General features: G+C 45.5%; 1 protein-coding gene across 3 annotated transcripts in view; it reads right to left on the bottom strand.

The window, feature by feature from the left end:
- Positions 1-18,171, bottom strand: part of GAB3 (GRB2 associated binding protein 3) — a 53,001-nt gene extending 34,830 nt beyond the window's left edge. For 2 of the 3 annotated variants that reach the window (XM_015860814.3, XM_015860813.3), the window contains exon 1: positions 17,758-18,168. In XM_015860814.3, the coding sequence (XP_015716300.2) occupies positions 17,758-18,138 (381 nt within the window). In that variant the 5' untranslated portion in view covers positions 18,139-18,168. Of the gene's footprint in view, positions 1-17,757 lie in introns of all 3 variants that reach the window. The other variant, XM_085546279.1, reaches the window with a different exon arrangement.
- Between the last annotated feature and the right edge of the window lie 6,264 nt (positions 18,172-24,435).

The raw sequence follows: 24,435 nt of genomic DNA on the forward strand, positions 1-24,435 counted from the left end.
CAATCTCTCTTTTGTCTCAAAGGCCACTATGCTATGACTCACACAGCCATCAGGCTATTAACACTTTTATTCCAGCTCGTTATTTCTGGATTTCAGCAGTCAAAATAACTAAAGCCTAAAGTGCTTCCAGTGTAACTATAGAAATTACAAAAACAAACAGCAGCTCAACCCATGGGTCAGCTGAAGCCAAGCTCTGAATCACACTTTTATTTTTTACCTATAGTTATGAAGACAACAAATCAGTACAGTTCTCAGCCACCTAGCAAACGCTCGCACTGAGCTCAGTGCAGATGCTGTCAGATGCTTGTTCCATCCGTGGGAGATGCTTCCCATGGGATAGATCCTGCACAGCTGCCTTGAAACAACAGGCAACCCCAACCAGAATATCATGAGACACGATTTGTAAATCCATGTGAGGCTAATAAATGTTGTGAGCTCATCTTTCTTCCTCTGTATCCATAATCCACTTTATTATTATTATTTATTTATTTTAAGGGACCTCTTTATAGGGTTATCTCCATACTACTTTCTTAACTAATGGGAAAGGATTCTGGATATCTTCAACTTCTCCCTCTCTCTAAGAGTCAAAATTTACCATATTTTATCTTTACCATTATTATAAAGGGGCAATGTGAGACACCCAGTTAATCACAGACGAAGAACAAAGTGGTTTCAACTCAAGTATGCTTAACTTTTAATTGTATAAATGACTGAACTACCCTCTGGAGACTTCTCAGAGTGCAAAGAATGCCTCACAACTCTGGATATAAAGGGTGACATATATTTAAAACAAAGAGAATGGTCATCAGTTCTTTAATAGTGTTTGTTTATTCTCTACAAAAACTCTCTATCAAACCTTTCAGGACTAGAGAAGCAAAGCCAATGCAGCTTACGATTCTTTAACGTCATGTGCTTCATCCTAACTGAGAATAATCAGAGATCAACTCAATCCAAAAGTTCCAAATTGAGAAAAATAAACTAATACACTAAAGAGGAAAAGGAAAAATCAAGAGAAGTTACTTTTCTCTTCTGCTTTCACAAGAATGTACCAATGCAAAATGCTGTCTGCAGTCTGGAAGCCAAGTTGCAGAGCAAAGGGAAATTTTGTCTTGCAAAGGCTGAGATAATTCCTGCACGTGGTCCCCAGAAGGGTGGTCCTGGCTGAGAATACAGGTTTTGTGTGGTGTCACTGGGCTGTTACACGCTGCAACAGTGCTGAGAACAGCACACAGGAAGAACAACTGTGAAACCATGGGTGTTGGTAAGGGAATTCGGGGATGGACACTGTGTTTGAAACCTTTGTGGATTTCTACTGTAGATTAGTTGACATTTTGAATAACAAATCTTCTCTGCTCTGCAGCAAAAGGCAAGGTCCATCCTCATGCCATTCCCTGGGTCCTTGCTGATTGCCAGGGCAGGGATATTGTAGGAGTTGCCTTTCAAGGATAAAACCAGGCCAGTGAAATCCCTTGCTTTGATCCCTCCTTCCCAACAATGCAGAAAACTGCTTATTTTTGAGTAAAAATGGAGCCATAGTCACAAACAGCAGCAGACACAAAAGAGACATCTGAAAGCAGTGGTTGTACACAGAAAGCAGTAACTGCTTTCTGTTTTTAGATTTCACGGCTTATTTGTTTAAACCACACAAGGAGATTTGCATGCTACCCATTTCTGGTCAGACAAGAAAAAATGAAATAGAAATAAACGCAGAGTGAAAAACACAGCATGCTATACTTTCAAGGTTAATTTTTAACTGATGAAACACTTCAGCAAAAGTCCGTCATTGGAATTTGCTTTTTCTTTAAGAGGTAAGAAATATTATCAAAGCTGACTTTTCAAAGAGGTGGAAAGAAACAACAGAACCCCAACTATTATCTCTTCTTATTTTAAACTGCATCCTACACTTGACACAAACTTAGATCCGAATGCGGGATTACTCCTACTCTTCTCCTTTGCTTATGACTCTTTCTCACCCTGTTTTTTCAGAGAAGCGGTTTGTAAATGTGACTCGCTAGGATGCAGTGTACAAGTAAAGACTGCACCACAGTTGTCCAATGAACGAGGCTGAGTGTTGCAAACGTGGTTCCTCAACCTCTCAGACTAACTATTCAATTCAAATGAAACCAACTGGGCGGTCAAGTACCTGCTGGTGAGAAGGAGGATTAGTGATGCTGAAGTGCCAAACTGGCCCAAAGTAAGCAGATTCTTAAAGAGAAATTCACAGAAGTGCACTAGTCATGCAGTATGCAATGTTGGCCCTTTGGAGAACAAGGCTTTGGTGCTAATGGACTTGGGAAGCTTTTAAAGGGTAAGCGAAGAGATGCGGTAAGAATCAAGGACATACGTGAGCTTGAGAGAGTTTAACTACTGATAACATAAAAGCTTTTTATAAGTAGAAAATAATTTTTAAAATGGTTTACAAGGCCCGGTAAGAATCACATGCTAATACTGTCTTGTTTGCTGTGTTGGAAGCCACTGCAAAATCCCATGGAGCCTCTTCCCTTGAGTTATGGAGGAAACTGACAAAGCTTCCAAAGGAGGCAAGGAAGAATTTTTTGATGGTCTTGATATACAAAGCGCACAACGCAATGAGTTTTGCTCAGCCTTTGCTGCCAACAGGCAGCTACAGAAGCTGCAACATTTGATCAGCTGTGTTCCAGCAGATACTAAAGAAAAAGCAACCTTATTATTTTTTTTTTATGACTTTCTTATCTGCTTCTTGGTTTAGATGAAGCAATTCTTGTGCCACTATTTAATTCTCACATCAACAAAGAACTGATCTTCATTTACCCTACCTTTGATATACTGTTTTACTTTCTATCATAAGGTCATCATCAAAGAGGTGACATGGGAAACAAAATAGATTGAGATACTTAGAAAACTCATTCAGTCTTAAAACTCTTACCATCCATCCTGGAAGCAGCAGGACATTTTTTACTTTATTACTAAAAAGACACCCATAAAGCAGTAACGTGGCAAACTAATGGCATCACGCTCTTCTGCACGTTTATGGCCTGCCTGGCAAAAAAAAAATCTTAATTATTTTCTCACTTGTGAAAAGCTAGATGTGTGCCTTCCAATAATTTATTCATGCAGTGTAATCAAGCACAGAATCTGACCCAGCTTAGCAGAGGCCTGATTTCCAGCTCTGTGGTTTCCACCTCTGTGCGTATTTGCAGTTTTCTTACCAGTAATCACATCTCTTGCTTTGAAATCTACTGCAAAAAGACATTTCTAGTTGGTTTCCTTAACCTTCTTTAACCCCGAAGAAGACTTCATTTAAAGGCTCAGGTTCATGGTGAATTGCCATGATCCAGGTAATAAGACCATTTGCAATTTTCTTCTTCATGATGGTTTGCTAAGATCGCTAAGTTAGTTTGCTAAGTTAAGTTCGCTATTCACTTCTTCCTGAAGTCCCCTGGCCAACAATTCTTTTCTGCTCACGAAGAATATTTTTTTGTTGTTTAACACACCCTTATACCCAAAGGGACGAATGCTTGGAAGTGTTTACAATTGTTACTTCTTTCTTGGAAATAATGATCCATAGATAAAAAGAGCAGTTTGGCACTCACAGAGCTTCTGGTCTTACTGATTGTTTGAACTCATTTTTGAAACCCATCATATATGTTTGTATTTTATTCTACGTCTTTGTTAGTACTTAAAGCTAAGTATTACAGTGCATACAGGACACTATTATTGTATTCCTGTAGTACAGTTGTCATGGAGTTGCAATGCATACATGATGACTTATTTATTTCAATTCTCACTAAAATCAAGCAGAATAATCTGATTCCCTTGAAAGGAAGCAGCAGCTGTATTAGGACTTTGCATTTGATCAAGCCAAGAATCCTCCTTGGAGGCAGATTCTGTGCTCACTCCTGTCTGACAAATAAAACAACTCCCACTTTTATATGCAGTGAAAAGCTACAGGTGCACTGAGTGTAAGACTCATGTTTTGGTTTTGCTTTGCACTGCCACAGCAGAGAGCTGCTGCCTCTGTCCTGCTCCAGGGTCTTCATGCCAAGTGCAGCTGCCTGCAGACCCACATTACTTCCCCAATAACAACATATTAAGTAAAAAGCAACTATGAACTAAAGATCTAACCCACTAAAAGTACTATGTGTACAAGGCCAGGCTCTTTCTTATTCAACCAAACGAAATTAGCAATTGATGACATTTATGACATCCATGACCAAAAAGCTGAGCAAATCAAGGAATAACATCAAGCTGACTGTGTGACACCATCAGACACGCACTTCAAAACAAGAGGGGAGCAGAGCTGCCTGGGCCTTCTGCAGGGAGGTGACGATCTGGACAGCAGTACCAGGAAGAGGAGGCACCACCCAGCTCTAGCAGGGTGATAACCGCGTGTAGCTGGCGCCCTGTATGTGGGCTGCACTGCAACTGGAAGCGCTCTGGCCAGAAGGGTATCTGTGATGGCAGAGCCCTTGTCAGCAGCCATCAGCCTGTCCTCTCACCCTTCAGACCCCTCCAAAAGCAGAAGAATGAAAACCGGGCCTGATAATGTCTGTACTGAAGCAAAGAGGACAAAGTAGCCCTGTGGATTTTGTGGCCGTAAGACAGCTCATACTGGAACTATGGGTACTGAGCCCCACTCAGAGGATTCACACCAGTGGGATTCTGCTCTCAGAGCAGACCTTCAAGCAGCAGGTGGTTGTTTTTCCAGCATTTAGGCATTTCTGTTTGCTGCTCTGCAGCCTTCTTCAGTTACTTTCCTGGGCTGCTGCCATTCCCACAAAGCTAGGGATGGGGTCTGAAAGCAGGGGCAGACCCTGGTAACGACCAGTGCCATCTCCAAATACAAATGGTGGCAAACTAGTTTGGTTTTGCCTTGTCATGTACCTTCCTGACACAAACCATCTTACCCAAGCAAATAAAACAAGTTTTTGGTTCTTTGGAGGGGATTTCTTCACTGGGTCAGTTCACTGAGTACATGTCCCACAGTGATTCACTGAATTCAGGTAACATTTACTTTTCCAGATGATCACTAGTCTTCAAGCATGGAGGAAACATGGTCAGAACATTGCATTCTGACTCTCCTATTGCACAAGTGTGTTATGAAAGAAAGAGTTATGTAAAATGCATGGCGGATTTCACTATTTCCTATTTAACCGTTCTGCAGTAAGCATGTACAGTGTCCCAGAAATTCACTCCACATACAATAAATGTGAGTCAGAATAACACAGCCTTTAACATCCTTACAGTAAAACAGAAGATGATGCTGAATTTTTCCTCTGCTAACACAAAACCTTCCACTTTCACTCACAGTCCACAAGCTGGCAGATACTCTGGAGAGTGTTACTTAAACAGCGAATACAGATCCAGAATATTTTAATTGTTGTTTGGCTGCCGTATGTACAGAATGTAATTACAGCAGACCATTATTATGGCACATAATTTTCTGTAAAAAAACATCTTCCTGTGTATCCCCAGCACATAGCAGCCTCTCTGCTAAGGGCACTTTAAAGGTCCCATAGTGAAATATCCCTGCTGCCAATGCTGGTTCCACGCCATCCCATCTACCATCACTAGGACTCCCAGAAGCAGCTGGCCCCATGACCGGCCCACCCAGATGGAAGCTGAGGTTTCCCCTTCGACAAGCTCAGTGCCTTTGGTAGCTTCAGCGCTGGCTCCAGGGGGACCACAACAAATACAGGAGGAATTCAAGGATCTCTTTGTTTGCAGTTCAAATAAATACAGCAAGGGCAAAAGATCCACAGAAACTGAACTGTGGTCTTAAGACGAAAGATAATGAAAGGAATTTTGTCAAGACAGTACGTTGGGAAGTGGGGATTACCACTGCTCTTGTCATTACTGTTTGAATCCAAGGGCTTTTCTGCAGTTTTACTAGCACAGCCGAGCTTCCACGTATCTGCTGCCATAGCTGTGCCATGGGAACACTGATAGCAGAAAAAAGAGCATTTTTCCTGGTTTAGTTTATATTGTCTAAACGTGGCTTAAGATAAAGGAAAAACATGTTACTTGTCCTAGGAACATTTAAGCAAGACATTTATGAGCATAATATAGGTTTAAATTCATGCGTCAGAGTACGTGTATATAATCTTCCTGTAGACTGCATTGGAAGTCGAGCTTCTTGAGACAACGTAGTGGTTTTCTTTTCACCAGCATTATCTGTAAGTGGGCTGGTGGGACACAACTCTGCTGTATCACAAAGCCTGGATTACTGCCGTTTCCCATGGGAATATATATCCATGGAATAAGAGGTTTGTGAGAAAACCACAGGAGAAAAAGGCGGCTGCTAACACCACTGATAGTGTGTGGCAGTGCAACGTGACAGCAAACTGGCAACGGCTGCTGTAGGCTATTAGTTCTGAAGATAATTTTTCCAGAATCTAGATTGAATGGTATAGCTGCAAAGGGAGACCAGCAAGCAAGCAAAGAGGATGTCCTAGAGAAAGAGGGATGCAGACAGGTTGGTTTTTAAACAAATAATGGATTTTTTGAGATATTCTGAAGTGGATGAGTGATTCTCTAAAACTCCCAGAAGGCTGCAGCTGTCAGGGAAGGTGCATGTGATCTCTCTGGCCACTGGATTTCACTACTGGAGGAACTGGAATCACTGGGGCTGGTGGCTACAGCAGGAGATGTTCAGCAGCCTCTGTCTTGTCTCATGCTCTTTGGATGAACAACTTAATGCAACAGGGAGATGTGACCTGCATTTGCCTCCCACTGCGGATGCTGCCCCATCAAACAGGATCACCATTTCAAAGATGCAATGGGAAATCCCCAGCACCTTCTGTATCATGCATGACTTCTAGGCCCTCGCTGTGCTTCTGGCTGTGAGTCATGCAAATCTCATACCACGCACAGCAAAAATGGCTCCGCCATGCACAGATTTTATCTCTCAAAGAGAAAGTGAAATTTTTTTTGGTGACAGTTTACTCCTTTGAAGAACTTATCGATTTCTGTGTAACTGCTTGCTCACCATAGAACTGTCTGGCTCTCTTTGAATGGAAACATTTTGTGTGAAAGACGTAACAAAAAATCAACTAACTCTGCATTTTAACATCCACCGTTTTCAGTTTCCAGTTACAAGCTAGTAGAACTGCAGATCCCATATCTCACACCACACCTCCTAGTTTCACTGGCACTACCTGGAGCTCTCATGATGGCAGAGCCCTCCTCTTCCCATCCCATTGCTGCTGAGAATCACAGCTCTGCCCTTGATCTCTGTTGACCCAATTGATGCAAAAGCTGATATCCCACTGAAGACAGAAGCCTGGTGCTCAATTCTGATATTCAGTTTCACTGTTTAATGAAGGCAAGCTATCACAAGTCATAAGGTGCTGCTCTTGGTAGTAAGGAATATGGGGGGAAAACTGCTCAGGTTATTTGAATGTCGCCCAGAAGTGCAGTCCTAATGATTTAGAAATTGAGACTGTTGCATTTTTTCGCTCCTGGTTTCTCCGTAAGCTCTGATATTACTAAAGAACATGAGATGTCATTTCTATTTCAGGACTCTTTTTTTTTTCTTTTTTTTCTGATGAATCTAACCAAATATTTATGTCTGAAATTCTTTCAGAGAGGACAAAAAGGTTTTTCAAGCAGATTTGTGCAAGCTGATAAATTTAAATGAAAGCTTCAGATATAATGCTCCAGTCTGACTGCACACCTGCTCAATTCCGGCAGCTTATTAAAGACAGTGCTTACTTGGCTTTACTGTCCATCATGGTTGCAACGTATTTAGTAAAACAAAGGTTTCTTGCTTAATGGTCTACACTCAGTTGTGCTGCATCACCGTGCCTACTTGCTGCTGTTGCTCTGCAGCATCATTTGCCTTTTCTTGCTGATCCCAGCAGGGACCTATGAAGATCTGAACCTACTCTGAGACTGAACCAGATGTGAATTTGCATGACCATTTTCTAATCCAAGCAGGTATCTTGACTGCAGCAAGACAGATGTGCAGCCAGAAATGGCTGGCTGCCCTGCTACAAAATGATCCTGTGTACCTGAACTGTCAATACACGAAAGCCTTCTATCTGAGTTTGCTTTCCCTTGCCCTGTCTCTTTTATTCCAAAGCAGAGATGATGTGTTAAACACTTTCTGCCTTCAGAAAAAGCCCCAGCCTCTAAACTAAAATCCACAATGTTATGATCATATAGAGATCCACATTCCATTTCCAACTCCAGTGAACCTGAGTCAAACCAAAACGTGCCTGTGGGTGCACAGTAAGTTCTTAACAATGAGAACTAGGGCTGACACTTGAAATCTCTACCTAGCCCATGCTGTTAAATTGCATGCAACTCATTTGCCTAGAAATGTGCCTGAGACATATCACTTGGGTGGATCTCTGAGACTCTCCCTCTTCATCCCTGTTCTGAAAAGACCAGCGCAGTGACATCTTCAAACAGGCTCTGCCCAGCTCTTTGTAACCAGGTTGTGTCTCCCTGCTCTTGGATGGTGGGTTTCACCAAAGCCTCTCTGAGGCCAACACGAGGTAAGCGCTGTGGTAAGGGGAGCCCCTGGGGACTAAAAGCAGCAGTGTAAACAGACTTTTACTTCCCCTGGTTAGCTATAGTATACTTGAAATCTGGCTGTGTCAGGCATCTTCTTCTTGACAAAATTTTGTTCAGTTTTAACATTCAAGCTACTAACCCCAACTCAGAGAAGAGTCAAATGTTATCACATCCCACTAGGAATACACTAATGGCAGAGAGCTTTAACTCACCTTCCAGCACACCAAATTTATTTATAGAGTTTTGAAGATCATTTCAAGTACAAAAGACCTGGAAATACAATGAGAGACAAATAGGTCCTTTAGGAGAAGAACAAAACAGAGCTGCAGAGGGTGTAATTCATCCTCCTTTCCATTTAGCAATGCTGCTGGTGATGGTGAAGGCTGAGCAATTTGCTGAGTGTGAACAACAGAGGCCTGGAAAGGATGGGCTGTAGGTTGCAATTCTCCTGGCTGGAGATTTCCATGCAGAAAATGCCTGGTAAAATCCTATTCACTCTGAAAACAGATAAATTATAGTAATTGTTCTTCAGAGTCTGAGATAAATGCAACCTCTGGTAAGGGTACAGGATTTGAGTGGGCTCAAAGCAGAGCTTGAACTCCACAGGGGACAAGAAAGCCTGTGGCACTCACTCTCTATGCATAAGGTTGAACATAACACTGGCTGTGCACAAAAAAAGTCTCCAAACATGGCAGCAACCAAACTCTTCACATTAATAAATAAATGACCCCGGTGGTCGTGTGCTGACACTGAACCTTGTCCATGCACATGGCTCAAGGTCTAAGGCACCAGGGATTGGCTTTTGGCTGAAAATTAGTAAAGCTTCTTATTAAACCAGCAATGCAAATCCATCATGTAAAGAAATATTCCTAGCCATTCCAATTCCAGCCCTCCTTTCAAGAAGTGTTAACAAATAAAAAAAGAATTACAAAATCCCTGCAATTCAGGAGCAAGGAAACGTGTACTTAGCATCACTGATTCTTGCTGTACCCTTTAATTTAGTTCTCCTCTTTAAGTTTTATGGTAAATGTGGGATTTTCTGGAATGCCTCAGATTTCCACTTTAGATCCAAAGGTCTCTTGGGCAGGGAGTACACTTACATGTTTTGTTGGTAGGAGGGCTGGAGATTTGTGGAGGTACAAAGCACCACAAAAAATAATCTCTAAGGAGTTGCCTCCACCAGACTGGTTTAGGTTTTGGCTGTGGGCCTCTTCCTAATTCACAAGGCAATCAGATACTTCTTGTTCTGGATCAATAATTTGTTTATAACAGCTCCCTTGGTGGCTGTGCTGTGATCACAGCTGGGGGCACCATTGGAGGTGCCTTTGTGTGAGTGTGACCCAGCTCTTGTGCATCTTCACAATCCTGCATAGAAGTGAGATGTCCAAGGGTTCAAATGTGTACCCATGTGTGGTACACACACATGGGACACTTGTGTGAGGGCCTACACATGTTGTTGTGTCCCTGGGCCTTGGTCACCTGCCAGGCTGTCCCAAAAAGGGTAATGAATTTGAATGCACTAGATTTCCTGTTTCTAGCTTTGCAGAGGCGTGTTTTCTCAAAGCTTGTTCTTTTTGTCTCATTTTCCCTCCTCAGCTCACCTTTCCATAGAGAATTCTCAGCAAAGCCCCATCCCCCAGATGTCCTGGAGCAGCATCTCGGTTCAGAAGTGCATGAGCTGTCACACTTCTGCCAGAGTTGCCCTTGAAAGTTAGATCAAGTAAGAAACAAAACCAAAACTCTCAGTGAACCTCCATAGGTATCAATTTAAAAATTGACTACTACTGCTAAAGTACTCTCACATACCATGAAATTCTGCTGTAATTTCCTTCTAAGCAGCCTGGGGTTAATGAGGCTGAAGAGAATGATAGGAAGGAAATTATATATTCTTTTTTTCTCATCATGTCCCAAATGTCACCTCTGACCTGTCTTTCTATTTCTGGCATGGACTAAACTGCCTCTATTTATTTAGCAGCCTACACACCATCACAGTAACATAGCAACAGTACATTCAGTTGTGAATTTGAAAAAAGAACAGAAAAAAAAGAACATGTTGTTCATAAGAAAACTGCTAAGGCCTTACAGTCTAGTAATGCTACAAAAAATGCTTCAATTTTCCCTTTTACAAGCCAGTTCTATGAGGTTCCCAGCCTGCAAAGCCAGTGGAGAGATGCCTGAAGGAAGTGGGCAGAGTCACCACTGAGATGGCTCCTAGCTGTGTAAGTCCTACTTGCCCCTGACCTTCTTGTTTGCTTGTCCTAGTGATGTTTCAGCTCGAACAGTTCTCAGGCTCAGCAGAGAAGAAAGCGGGAGTTTGGGGAGGATAATGAAATAATGATGGAATGTATTTGGTGTTTTCCCTTCATTTTTCAAGAACTGTTTCCCATTATCTTGTGATCTACAGCTCAGGGTGATATGACAATCAGGGTGATCTGTCCAGAAGGGACGCTACAGAAGGCAATGAAGTGAAACAGGCATAATGGTCCCATCTGCAGCCAATGTTTGGCAGTTCAGATCTCACTACAGGAAGAGTAAGTGAGCGGAAAGCTCTAAAGCACCCGTCATGTCAGAGGGGTACTGCCTGAGGACTCTTTGCAAATCCCATATCAGTGGGAGCAAGGTGCCAAAGTATCTCAGGAAAGCAATTCCCTCAGCAGTGCTACTTATTTTTAAGCCTCAGTGAGAACTTAACCAGTTTATTAAGATGGGTTCAAAATGCTGAACTTATTAAAAATAAAACTACTTAAGATTGCAGAGCTTCTACTATAAATATTAGTAAACAACACAGATGTAGTAGCTGGAGTGGTAGCGAGTGCTTCACGCAGCAGTGTGGGCCCTGTTATGCACGTGTGGCCTCGCTGCTCCTGTAAGCCCAGCTGGTACCTCTTCACGTAGTGTTTTCTGCAGAGCTCTGGCCAGCACACGACCACCCAAACGTGTGCCTTCCCACCTACAGGAACGTGCGCCCAGCCTGCCCAGCCCCTGCGGACCAGGATTTCACAAGGCATCAGCTCAGTGCTTCTGTGAGTTTTAGAGGCTTTATCACGCAGAGCATGAAATCTGCAAGTAACAAATGGACAACTGCTCTCAACTGCTGGTTTCTCCTTCTTGGCACCACCAGCTCCTGTCAGCCTGAACAAATGTCTTCACAACTGCAAGATCCTTGACCTTCCACAAACAGTTTGCAAGTCTGGTATGTGAAAACAGACTGTCCGCAAACTCTGCACTCTGCTGAGATTACAACAGTTGCACATTCAGAAAGGGCCCCATTACGACCATTATTCTGCTCAACAGAAATTCGAATGTAGAACCCACAGTCCCCGAATCTTGGGATTCACAGGGCAAATAATATTTGCCATTAACAAGGCTCACAGAAACTATTGTCTTTTAAAACGTACTGTCAAAAATGAGTCAAAAGCTTTCAGGCGTCAATCCAAGTTCCATTTAAATTAACACCTTCATTTAAGTAATTTTAAACTCATACTGGTAATGACATTTTACTGTCTTTTCATCAAATGTTCCATAGGAACAGATACTGAGCAGCTGACACGCACTGCTCCAGGCTCGGTGGAAAGCTGCGAGGTGGTTTTGACTGCAGGGCTCAGTGGGGTTTCTGGCATCAGCTACTTTAGAGGAAGGAGAACAGCAAAATCTCTAAGAACAGTTGTTTCATTCTGGCTATTAGAAAGCTCCTAATGAGTTCAGCTCAGAAAGGAAAGAGAATGTTTTGCTGCTGTGAAGGCTAGACACTGGTTTTGTTTTATTTTTTAACAAATATCAAGTATTAGGTTGTGCATCAGGTTTTAAAACTTAACTTTGCATGTCTTTTAGGGCTTTTTTCCCTATGTAACACATACAAGAACAAGTGAGGAATATTATAAAACAGAAAATAAGAAAAGCTTGAAATCTAGCATTTTATTCAACAATTAGGTGAGAAAGAGGAAAATCTATTAACTGCTTGTAATGTTTTGACATGCAAATTCCATTTCAAACATGGCATTCTTTCCTTGTCTTATCTCACTGTTAATTCATTTCCAACTCAAATGAAAAGGACAAGCAAACAAACAAAGAGATTGTTTCTCTACAAAGTGATGCTATAGGAGTAAACTTACCCTTCTGCCTGAAAACATCACATTGGCATGATGCGCATTCATAGCATTTTGACACATCGTTGATAAAAGTAATGTGTTTATTCACATTGCAGTTTTCATGCTACAACAAACAGTTCACCCAAGTGCTACTTTCAATGCTTTTTCCCCCCAATATACCTTCAGTTGTATCACAAGTTTAATTACCACTCAAGTTAACATTTCCTTCTCAATTTCAAACATGTTTTTTTAAGTCTTTGCTTTTGAATGCAAAGAACTGATAAGTCGTGGGTTTCTGTTTTGAATAGAAACCAATAGCTGGACATTCCTGTGCACTGAAAACATGTAGGCAAAGATTAAACTGGGGCTTCAGAGCTATTACAGCCCCACCCAAATAAATAGTCTGAGGGAAGTTATTCTGCTTAACATTCTGATACTCAGGTTGCCAAGAACAGCAGTGTTTTTTAGAAATTACTTTTTCTTAGAAGTCAGCCTATCTCATTAAACATTATATTTGAGCTACCAAAATACAGTTAAGATGGAAGAAAATGGTCTAGAATAAACATGGTGCTTAACCTACCAAAGCATGGTCAAATGGCGGAATGTGGTCCGATTTGCACTGAGCTCATCATGAACATTTAAGGACGGAAGCTCCTCTCTAAAATACATTTGCTGCTGATGTTTTACCTGCGAGCTCTGTCTGCAGTGTTTCACAAAGAAGGGTATGTAAGTCTCGCAACACAGCAGCTTCTATACTCAAGTCCTCATCTGGTGTACAACTCTCTCAAAACTGCAAGCTGGAGATGTGGATTCCAGCAGGGTATGAAAAGTGGCCATCGCTCTCTGTTTGGAGAGGGCAGAGCACGAGAGGCTTGGTAGGAACCTCTGCAAATGAACAGACTGATGGACAGAAGTAACACCCTATTTTATTTTTTAACATCCAAAGCAGCAGCAGAAGTATCTGAGTTCCCACAGCACTTGGGGATTTCTTTTAGACAGACATGGCAGTGTCGCCAGACAACACTAGAGCAGAGAGCAGCCCAACATCCCACCTGCCCCTTGCTGTGCTGACTGATTCTTGTTCCTATTACTTGAGCAAACTCTTCTATAGTTCTACTTTACTTTTTCTTCTTAGTGGCCAGTAACTTCCCATTTGCACTCCTGATAAACATCAGACCTTCAGTTAAAAATGAGGAAGTCATCTAAATTCTCTTATCTCGTACAACCGTAGCGATGGGCACAATGGTCAAGTCTTGGCCAATCTCCCAGCAGGGGCAGTGTCATGGTTTTCTCCCCTTTGTTTCATTTTGGACTCTTGTTCTAGAGATGCTGAGAAGGAATTTTGATTTTCAATAGTGTCTAAAGAATCCAGTTCATCGTGTAAAGCGAGAGACTTGGGTTGGTTTGGGTTTTTTTGAGCAAGTAAGTGGTCTTCCATCATCAGTTTGTACAGTACTGGATGTTAAAAACAGTTCTTCAGCTGGGGTACAGCTGTGCAGCACTGGCTTAATGGAACCACACAGACTCGCACCAAGCAAGTGTCTGTCCTCAGCCTTCCCTTCTGCAGCCCACCTAAGGAGCACACTCTGAGCAGCAGGCAGGTCTGCTGACTGCCACTGCTGCTCCTGGGCATGAGGAGCTACAGCACTACAGCTCAAGGATGGGTTCAGATTATCTGCCTGTTAAAAATCTAATCTCCATCTCCTTACCAGCACATGAAAAATAAACCTTCTCCATGGCATTTATCTCCTGCTTCATTAAGCATCCTCTGTGACCTTGCCAGGCTTTTATTTCCCTTGCTGTGACATTCTGCACTGGCTGTAAAATGCCCTTGTTTTCCACACCATGAAGCAGTTTTCTCCCTATTTCGCTAAGCAGAAAACAACTGTTACAATTCAGTGATCAGATACATCTCAACTAGAAAAGCGACGTAAAGCACGATTTTGAAGGCTGATGTTACAGAACACAGCTACAACACTGTCCTCAGAGTTGCAATTCTTATTTTTAACAAACAAACACACACTTTTCCCCCTTGAGGCTCTTTCTGCACTAACCCAACCCCCTGGTTGGAAGCATTTAGCTCTAACACAAGGCACTGAGCAACCACTGGATGGTTCTTCCATGACCATCTAATTTCCTGCACAGTCTGGTACTTGCCATCCACCAATGCCCGTAACAGACATCTCCAATGGGGCCAAGTTTTCCTTCTGCAGGTCTGAGTCTGCTTGAAAGTGCATTTTCAGCCTCGATCAGGACAGACTTCACCTCACCATGCCACTTCCCAGTTTTGCACAGCGCCTTCTTCCTCTGTTGCCCGCCCCACACCCAGCTCCCCTATGCCCCCTGTGCCCCCAGCGCACGTGGCCCCAGAGGGCAAAAGACCCTAAAACAAAGTGGGGAAATGAGAGCAGCACAGCTTTCAGGTCACACATGGGGGACAAAGAACGGCAACAAACACCCACAGTTCTCCCAGGAGAGTCCTCTGCCTCTCCAGCCAGGCTGCTACGGCAGATTCACATTTCGAGTGTCAGGCAGAGGAGCAGAACTGTGTGTATTAGAAGTATTATTTCAGAGTATTTGCCTGCTGGAGTGAGGCTCCCTGTGCTTTCTAATGAATTCTGGGCGTTTAGCACTAAGTGCTCTGTTTTTACAGAAAGTTACATGCGGGTAATTAATCTCATGTTCGTTTCCTGCACATGTAAGGGAGCAGCCTTTGTTAGGGAATGATAAGACACTTCTAAGAATAGTACTACTGAGAGCATCAGCTTTGCGAGACTTTAGAGGAAAAATACACACTCCTAACACCTGCTTTTTGTTTCTCAAAGTTTGGAAAATAACTGCTAACCTAGAGCCAAATCCTGCCCTTGTTTATGCAGAGAAAACCTGACTGGACTCACTAGAGAACAATTAAAAAGGAGGGCACTCTCTGGTCTTTAGGGTCCCATTTTGCAAAGGCACACTGCCCTGGTTTTATAAACATTAAACATTCCCACTGGCTTTCAGGGGGACTATCTGCAGGTCCCAGTTCCCAGATTCATCATTTTGCCCAGATCCCAATGAATGTCATGGGACTTTCTTAGTGATGAGTAGATCCTGAGGAGTAAGGAGGGATCTGTGCTCAGGCAGAGCTTGGGCCTGATGCTGAACTCAGGGCTGGGAGGTGACACAGCAGGACCCTGCAGGAGGTGGGCAGCCCCTGGGCTCCCAGCCAGCTCTGCTGCGGGCAGTGCCAGCAGGGCATGAGGGCTGCTGCCATGCCAGGGATGTGTGACTGCTCCTTGGAGCCAGCACCAGGCTGATGCTTGATGCCTCCTGAAGCCCACTGAAGCGAGCTTTGTTTTCCAGCTCCATTGCTTTCAAGCAGACAGCGTGGTTTGGCTGTGCTGCTTTCCAGCCCTGAGTGAGATGCTCAAGCTGCCACGCTGGTGGAACTGTGAGAAGTGAACGCAACGGCTTGTAGCACGTGAGAGACGTTTTCCATTTGGTTTGCAGCATCTCCTGTGTCACCAGTCATATGAGAGGGGACACCAGCCTTAGCTGTGCTTACAGCAGATTTTTTTCCTTCTCCTGTTGTGGACAAAGGAGTAGTTCATCCTCCTAATCAGAAAACAAAGCCTAATCTGCAGAGATCCAGCTAATCTGGTCATTCCTGCTGGAAGAATAGCACAGAGCCATTGCACCAAGTTATGCCGTGCAAAAGATGGGAGTGGGCTGCAGCCGGTGCTGCTCTACTCTGAGCTCCTGTTGTGGCCGTCCCCCTGAGTGCATAATGGGGGCTTTCAAACCCCAGCTTTTATCACTTTCTGTTTTCTCTACTTTGCCCTTTTATGAATATTGAGTCATCAAAAATAGCTTCAGTGACAGAGTTACTAATGGTACCAGCTGGGTGAATCAGTGGCTCCTGCAGTGTCTGGTGCCTGCTGCACAGAGCTATTAGCACCCCCGGGACAACACACGATGAGAATTACACGTCCAGATTTTATCTGCAGCTCCCTTGAGACACATCGCCGTGGTTATTTTAGAACTGGAAAACGTCAGTGGAACAAAGCAAATATTCGGCCATTTCAATGCTGTATTACCATCAAAGAGAAGAAACTCCAGCTTAGAGTAAGTTAAAAGTAAATCCCAACCTCAGCAAATTCTCCTTTCTCCTGGTTTTAGCCGAATGGAACAAATACACCGCTAAACGATCTCCGCCACGTTCTTCACGAGGCACTTATTCCTCGCACGATGCGAAAAAGCTCGCATCAGCAGTCCGGCCAAAAAAACGCTGATAAACACAAGCGAATACGACGTATGACGTGAGCTGCGCTCGGGAGCGGGGGCAGGCGGGCGGCAGCGCAGTGCCCGGGGCAGGGCAGGCCGGGAGGGCACACAAAGCGGCAGCACCTGCACGGCGAGCATCAGGGCGCAGGACGGCGCCCGGCGGGCTTACGGTTTTATTGCTGTCCCGAGTTTATTCTGTTTTTTTGTTAAGGATATTACCCTTATGCCTTCCTTGCAGCTCTGCAGAGATGCAGTTTCCTATGTTTGCAACGCACACCCGTTTTTTGTTTTTTGTTTTTTGTTTTTTTTTTTTTCAGAGAAACAGATGCAGCGCGGAGCGGGAGCGGTTCTCTCGGAGCAGCGGCAGCCCCCGTACCCAGGGGCAGCAGGGGCTGGGCAGCACGGCCCCTTGCCCTCCCCGCTCCCCTGCACAGCCACCCCGGCAGCACCGCTAAGTGACCGCCTCTGGCGCACTGAGCCGCTACATTAAAGTATCCCGACCGCGGCCGTTAGCGAGCGTTACAGGCATCTTAACAAAGCTGAGCCTCCGAATGGAATGTGCTGCCTTTTTTTTCCCCCCCTTTTTTTTCTTTCTTTCTTTTTTTTTTTTTTTTTTTTTCTTTTTTTTTCCAGGGAGGCTCATGCTCTTCCATGGGGAAAATGCGTCCGAAATTTGTTACGAGGCTGTTGGCTACGGTAACGTTAACTGAAAGCGAGCTGCGGTTTTTAACCTAGAGCACATTGCATAACAACAGCTGGGCTGCGCCCGAGGAACCGGCAAGACGCGCGGACGGGGCACCGCAGCCCGCGGGCGCACGGACGGACATCAGCTCCGGTCCGCTCGGGCCGGGACGCGCCGGGAACGGCAGCCCCGCGGGCAGGGACGGGCTCCGCTCTCACTTACATATCGCTTCAGCTTCCTCTCGGGAGGTGACTTGATGAGCCAGCCGGTGCAAACGACGTCCCCGGAGCTCATCTTCCCCCCGCTCCGAACGCGGGTCCGCGAGTGCGCGGCCGCGCCTCGTTCCCCGGCAATCGGCGAGCTTCCTCCGGCCCCGCTCCCACAGCGCTCCGGCCCGGGGAGGAAGTCATGACATTGATCACTGACACGGCCGGCCCTCCTCCCTCCGCCGCGAACACAATGCAGCACACCGAACACGTGATGGGGACGACGGGGACCGACGGCCGGGCGGGGTCCCGCCGGTGGCCCCGCCCGAAAGATGCGGCGCCTCGGGCGGTGAGAGCGGGGGGCCGATACCCGGCGATGGGGCCGGTACCCGGGCATGGAGTCGGTACCCGGGGGTGCCGCCGGGATCGAGGCTCCCACCCTCCCGAGCACCTGCCCGCAGCAAGACGTGCCTCGCTGCTTCTTTGCTCGGCTGAGGATGTGTTGGTTTGTTTTTTTCCCTCCTCCCTAGAAACTTCCTAGAATAAATGAATAAGCCGAGGAGCCTGCATCGATAACCGTGGGCACTGTTAGAGAAAGCAGGATTAAAGTGCTGAGGTCTGCACCAATCTGCTCTGATAAGTGCCAATGGCAAAGACCAGCAAAGGGGGATCAGTCTGACCCCAAACACAGGCACAGTTCAGCCGGTACCTAAGAGGAGTTCTCTTCTTTCACTTAAAGTTTTCTCCGCTTCCCCTCCGTGGGCTCCTGATGTTTCACAGAAAAACAACCCCTGACTACTGGTAAGCCAGAAGAGAACAAATTGCCTGATTGCATTTTGTGGAAAGCAGGAAGAAGAGCGATACTTTACGTGATGTAATATAGAGAGGACAAGGAGGAATGGCTTTAAACTAAGAGAGGGGACATTTAGGTCAGATGTGAGGAAGAAAGTCTTTACTCAGACGGTGGTGAGGCCCTGGCACTGCTGAACAGTGCTGTCGGTGCCCCATCCCCATAGGTGTGTAGGGCCACGGATGGGGCCCTGGGTAGCCTGAGCTGGGGGAGCAGCCAGCCCATGGCAGGGGTTGGATCTCAGTGATCTTTGAGGTCCCTTCTGACCTCAGCCATCCTGTGATTCTATCATTCCCCCACATCCCCACACACACCTGGTTGGAACACACAGGCATGCTATTTGAACCTGCTCATTTCCGTATCGCAGAGCTAATGGTGCTGTAATGAATGCTGAGAACAGTGTGAAGGCCCTCGCTGTGCTGCTGAGAGAGGAGCACTCAGGAGGGAGAAGAAGGGCAGAACTTATTTGGTTCACAAATGTGTGGGTATCAAAACAGGAAGAGATGCCAGAGTAATCCAAGCTGACATTCCCACAAGCAAATGTTTTTTCCACATCTGGACTAAAGCACATCTTTTAAAAAACTATCTAATCTGACCTTCAGTATGTCAAGCAATGGTGAGGGAAGAGATTTCCTTGTAGCTTGTGTTCTTCTACTGAGTATGTTACATTTTATTTGAAATCTAAATCCATCTAATTTTGACCTTCTGGCTATTCTCTCTTGCTCTGTGACTTCTGTTTTATTACAAAGTTCACCACAACAAGTACCAAGCATGTCTTCCTGTGCAGGGATCACATCACCCCTTACCTTCCCTTCTGCAGCCAGTGGCTGAGCTCCCATGCAGCTATTTATAAGGATTGTTTGCTAGTGTCTGGGTAATATTTATGTTTTCCTTCTCCAGCTATTTCTGTCTCCCTCTTGGCGCACAGAGACCAGAACTGGTACTCACCATTAGCATCCTTTTCACTCAGACTGACTTGCACTTCCCTGGTCTACCTTTTTACAAAGCCAATGGTATTGTTTTTTCTCTCTAATAACTCATCTTCAGGTAACACAAATGTTGGCAATATGATGCTCCTGGGACACTGATTTAGAACATGTGCCCCTATCATACGACCTGTGATCTTTTCTCTCCCCTGCTTGTCTGCATTAGATGATAAAGTATTGTGCTTAACTATTCAGCCCCTGTTGCTTGATGAAGTTGTCTGCACAGACGCGCAACTACAGGCAGCAAAGAAACCTGCTGCTGGGAGCAGTTCTGCCTCTGCATCTTTTTCTGGCGTCTTGGTTGTCTTTCCTTGTCTTCTTCTGTTCTGCTCTTGCGTGCCCTCAGCTGAGCATCCCTGGTAGAGTTCCTGTTCTCTTGCCCTAGTTCAATAATACAAATAACCTCACAGGGACATCTAGGAATTGTATGCAGAGTAAGAAATGGTATTTAACCACAGCTGTACTCTCTCTGACATCCAACAAATGTACACATTCAACTGGAATATACTTCCAAAGTGTTTAGCTAGCAACCTCACCCCACGCTGACCTACAAAGCCTTGCAGAGGTTGGGTGCAGCTAAGAGTCAGCTTCCCTCGGGGGAACAGCCTGTTCTCTCACTCAGTGGTTGAACCCTGTTTACACACAGGGCTCCCACCTCACTTACTCAGCAAAATGCTGGTACGCCTCTACAGCATTCCCACAGCCAGCAGAATGTCCCATGCCACTAAAAAGCCATGACAGTGTATATATGTTCCAGCTGCTCCTGACAGCTCTCAACCTGCTCCCCCACAGACAGCGTATTTCACTCTGTCCATTCACGAGGCCACATTGAGCCACATTGCAGGAAACACTCAACTTCCCTCCTCTCCTCTCCTCTCCTCTCCTCTCCTCTCCTCTCCTCTCCTCTCCTCTCCTCTCCTCTCCTCTCCTCTCCTCTCCTCTCCTCTCCTCTCCTCTCCTCTCCTCTCCTCTCCGAGGTATCCCATGGGGTCATGCTATCATGGCCCCTGGTTGGCCATTAGTCCTTGTGTCTGACAGGGGAGACAGAGAAGGAAGAAGATGATTTCTTTCAGAGTAATGACTTTTATTCACATTTTGTGTAGAAGCTAAGAAAAATCCACTTCCTTTTTGATCTGTAGTGATGAATACTGCTTAACCCATATGTGAGAGGGCCTTCTGGCACATCCCTCCCAAGCCTAGAAAACACCAGAGGAAGGGGAAAGCTGAGACGGTAAAATTGACATGGGACATGGTTTGCCTTGGTCCCCAATGCTGTCCAAAAGGGCACAACTGCTGGTTACAGGAGTCCTACTTGACACTGTGGTTTTCAAGTCATTTTCTTGCAGGTGCCAAAACAGTGAGGGAAAATGAATTACTGTGTGCAGTTATGATGGAGTAGAGGGTACTGCAGCAAAGAGAGTGCATTTCAGGCAGCACAGACTTCTGAACCATGTCTGAAAGTGCAGGGAAGGAAGAATGATTTGGTGGCAGCTTTGTGCTTGAGACCGCTGCAGAAAAGGAAGGCTGATAGTAGGACAAGGAAGAAAGAAGCCGGGTGAGCAGGGAAGCACAGTGCAAGGCATGGGGAGCAGAAGCAGATTCTCTGTAGGCTTCAATAAATGAGACAGAGCTACTCCAGCTTAACAGCTCCTTAACCAGGAGCTGGCAATGCTTCGGAAAATGTAAGAGGCGTAGTCTGGTCTTCCATTGTGAGTGGATGTTGTCAAATAAAAGCATCAGAACAGGACTAAAGAAAGAGGACTTAAATAGCAGGATAAGGCCTTTGGCTTAGTGATGTGATGGCTGTTGGCCTCTGCAATGTGTCTGCCTTGCTTGCAAGGCTGTGCTATGCGGCACCTTTCCACACATAGCTTGGACTCAAAGGAAATCCTGGTGCATCCTAAAACCTTTGCACAAGCACTGTTACATTTGCAAATACTCTGTGATGTGCTAAGTGATAACAGGGTGAAATCAAACACCAGAAATGTGCTTTTGCTTAAGATAATTTATTTTGGGAAGAGAGTTTGTGAAAAAAACTATTTCAGGAAGCTTTAAAGAGAGTTCAAGCCTACGCTGTACTGACCTGCTTGCTCAATACTCACAAACACTCAACAGTTTGTAATACACTGTCTCTGTTGTAGGCCAGTTATTTATAGTTTTTCAATACTTCCAAAGCTCTGTATTTCTGTTGGAAAAATCTCTTCTGACCACTTCTGCTTCAACCTAAACAACGCTTTTGAAGCGTCTTTCATTTTCAATGAAACTAGGTTCCTGGCCTGTTGAATATATGACATCACTATGCATAGGTGGGCAAAATCTATGGTTCAGGGTGGCACAGACAGTGGTGCCATTGCTTGTTACAGCCCGGTTTATGGCAGCCTCAGTTTACATAGCATAGAATGGCAGCAGCCCTGGCCTCCTGTATTGGTACAGGCCTGTCCTGCTGTGTTGGTACCAGGCACGTATCCTGGGCATCTGGTGTGATGTGCTGAGCGGAGTGACAACCAACTGAATGGTAATTCTTGAATCACAGCCTGAACCACTGATGGAGAACCTGGGGAAAGGACCTGGGAGCACAGGTGAAGGCAATTCAGCTGTGTGACTGGAAGGGTTGGAGCCTGGCTGCACCTCTCCTAGACCTCATTTAAGGGCTGACTGCCACTGGGGAAGGTTCTCTGGTTGGAGATCTTTCTGTGGTGGAGCTTTCCACTGTGAGCTCAGGCCTTTGGAGGTGGGTGAGCAGTCCTTTCTTTTCCTTCCTTGTAGCACCTTTCCCTTGTGTTGATCTTTCAGATTGTTACAGCCACACAAGCCTGACTGGTCATGGCCAGGAGGAGATGGCAGCCTTCTCCTTCCCTTGTGAGAGCTGACTGACAAAATGAACATATAAGCAAAGAAGTTGATAGCAAGTCATAACGTTTAGCAAAAAATAATGTGTTGATAGGAAATATAGGCATGTGAGAAGCCTTTGCAACATCATAGCAAAGTTTTGATTGCTAAAACCTGGAACTAAAAATGTAAAGTTGTATTTTTATGTAATGGGCAAAAGCAATGGGAACTCATACAGCTACCACTGGCTCTTTGAAACAGGTGTGAAGGATACGTTAGTTATTATATCTTATTTTTCAGTGCTAAATGATGACTTGTTTGCAAGTTCCCTTGCCTGCTCTGGGATCTGTCTGTTGAGCAAAATGAAAACTGGATACAGGAAATTGAGGCATGAGTGTGATGCTTGCAGCAACAAACCAAACCAAAAGCAAAACCAGCAGGGTCCCTTCTGAACAAACTATTCATGTCGGAGCTGTTGTCTGTGACCATAACCGAGATGCACTTGGGTGACCTCATAGCAGCGGGTGATAATGGGCTCCTTTGGGCCAGCATGGGGCTCTATAGGGAGTGGGCTGCCATTTTGGGGCTTGCTCTTGGCAGGCAGGTGCTGGCTGTGGATGCTGTGCCTGGGCTGAGCAGCATGCAGGGCTTGGATGAGGGTGGCCAGGGACAAGAGGCATTCCTTGCAGGCCCCTCCAGACACGATCTGTAGTTCATGAGGCCACTGGTTTCCCAGTGGTCATGGTGTCAGCTGCTGATGGTGGCAGGACTCATGTGTGTCATTTGTAGTCTAAGCTCTCACTGATACATTTCAGCGACGGATGAATAGTGCTGCACGTGTGGATTTTGGGCTACAGTGCTCAATGGGAAGTCTTTTGTTGATGCGCAAGGGGGCAAACAAACAGATTGCTGGCCAGAAGTTCAGCACCCGGCCCTTTCTAACAATGCACAGTGGGTTTCCCCAGTACTACTGCATAATGCAACGCTGGGTATGACTACACAGTAGCAGGTGCAAGAGGCCTTATATATCTGCCTTACATTATCCTCTTCCTTTCCATCATCAAACCAGCCATACGATTGGGCAGCTTCCCACTGCTCTGCAGCCTCCATCCAGCCTGTGGCGTGCATTGCCACCTAGTGACATCGGGCAGGGTGCTGCTGCCTGCTACACTACGTTTCCCCTTTACATCAGAGAACAAACAAATACCAACCTGTATTTACATTGCCTTTTATTACTTGAGTTGCTGTTGCTAATAGAACTGATTATTAGATTACATTATTGCTTTAACAATAGTGCTGTATGAGTCTATTTCTGTCCCGGTGGCCTGCAGTACCACAGGAGCACACAGCAGAGCTTCTCAGCTCAGTGCCAAATGCAAATGGCAACAGGCGAGCAAAAAATATCCAGAGGGGATCTTTCATGAAAGCAGCAGCTTGATTGCTGGGTACAGCTTGTAACGTTCCTGCGAACTGCAAGAGAAGAAGCAAGCTGTGAGCAACGCTACAGTGTATTTTGCATAGACAAAGCTACAAGCGTTTAGAGCTGCAGTAGGGCAGCCGGATACTGGGAACTGCCCAGGGAGGTTGTGGATGCCCCGTCCTTGGAGGTGTTCAAGACCAGGTTGGACGGGGCCCTGGGCAACCTGATGTAGTAAAGGTGTATGTTTGGTGGCCCTGCCAGGCAGGGGGGTTGGAACTACATGATCCTTGAGGTCCATTCCAACCCGGGTCATTCTGTGATTCTGTGAATTGCTGGCGAGCTATTTTACATCAAGCCTAAAAACAGATGCATCGCAGGGTGGAATTTTTCCACCTTCGGCGGCTCTGCGCTTTCGGTAGCGATGGGAGCAACGCGTGGAGAAGCAGCTCCGCCAGTAACACTGCCCGCACGGGAAGATATCAAGGCGATGCTCCCACGTTTACCCCCGCTGCGGTGCCCGACCGATCCCACCCGGTCTCGCCGAAGCCTCGCGAGGGCTGAGCGGGGAGGGGCCGCGCCGTGTTTGGGGGCGGAGGGGCTGCTCCCCCC

This window comes from Coturnix japonica, chromosome 4 (genome assembly GCF_054131305.1).
Source record: "Coturnix japonica strain WE chromosome 4, WE-NBRP24, whole genome shotgun sequence".
Lineage (NCBI taxonomy): Eukaryota > Metazoa > Chordata > Aves > Galliformes > Phasianidae > Coturnix > Coturnix japonica.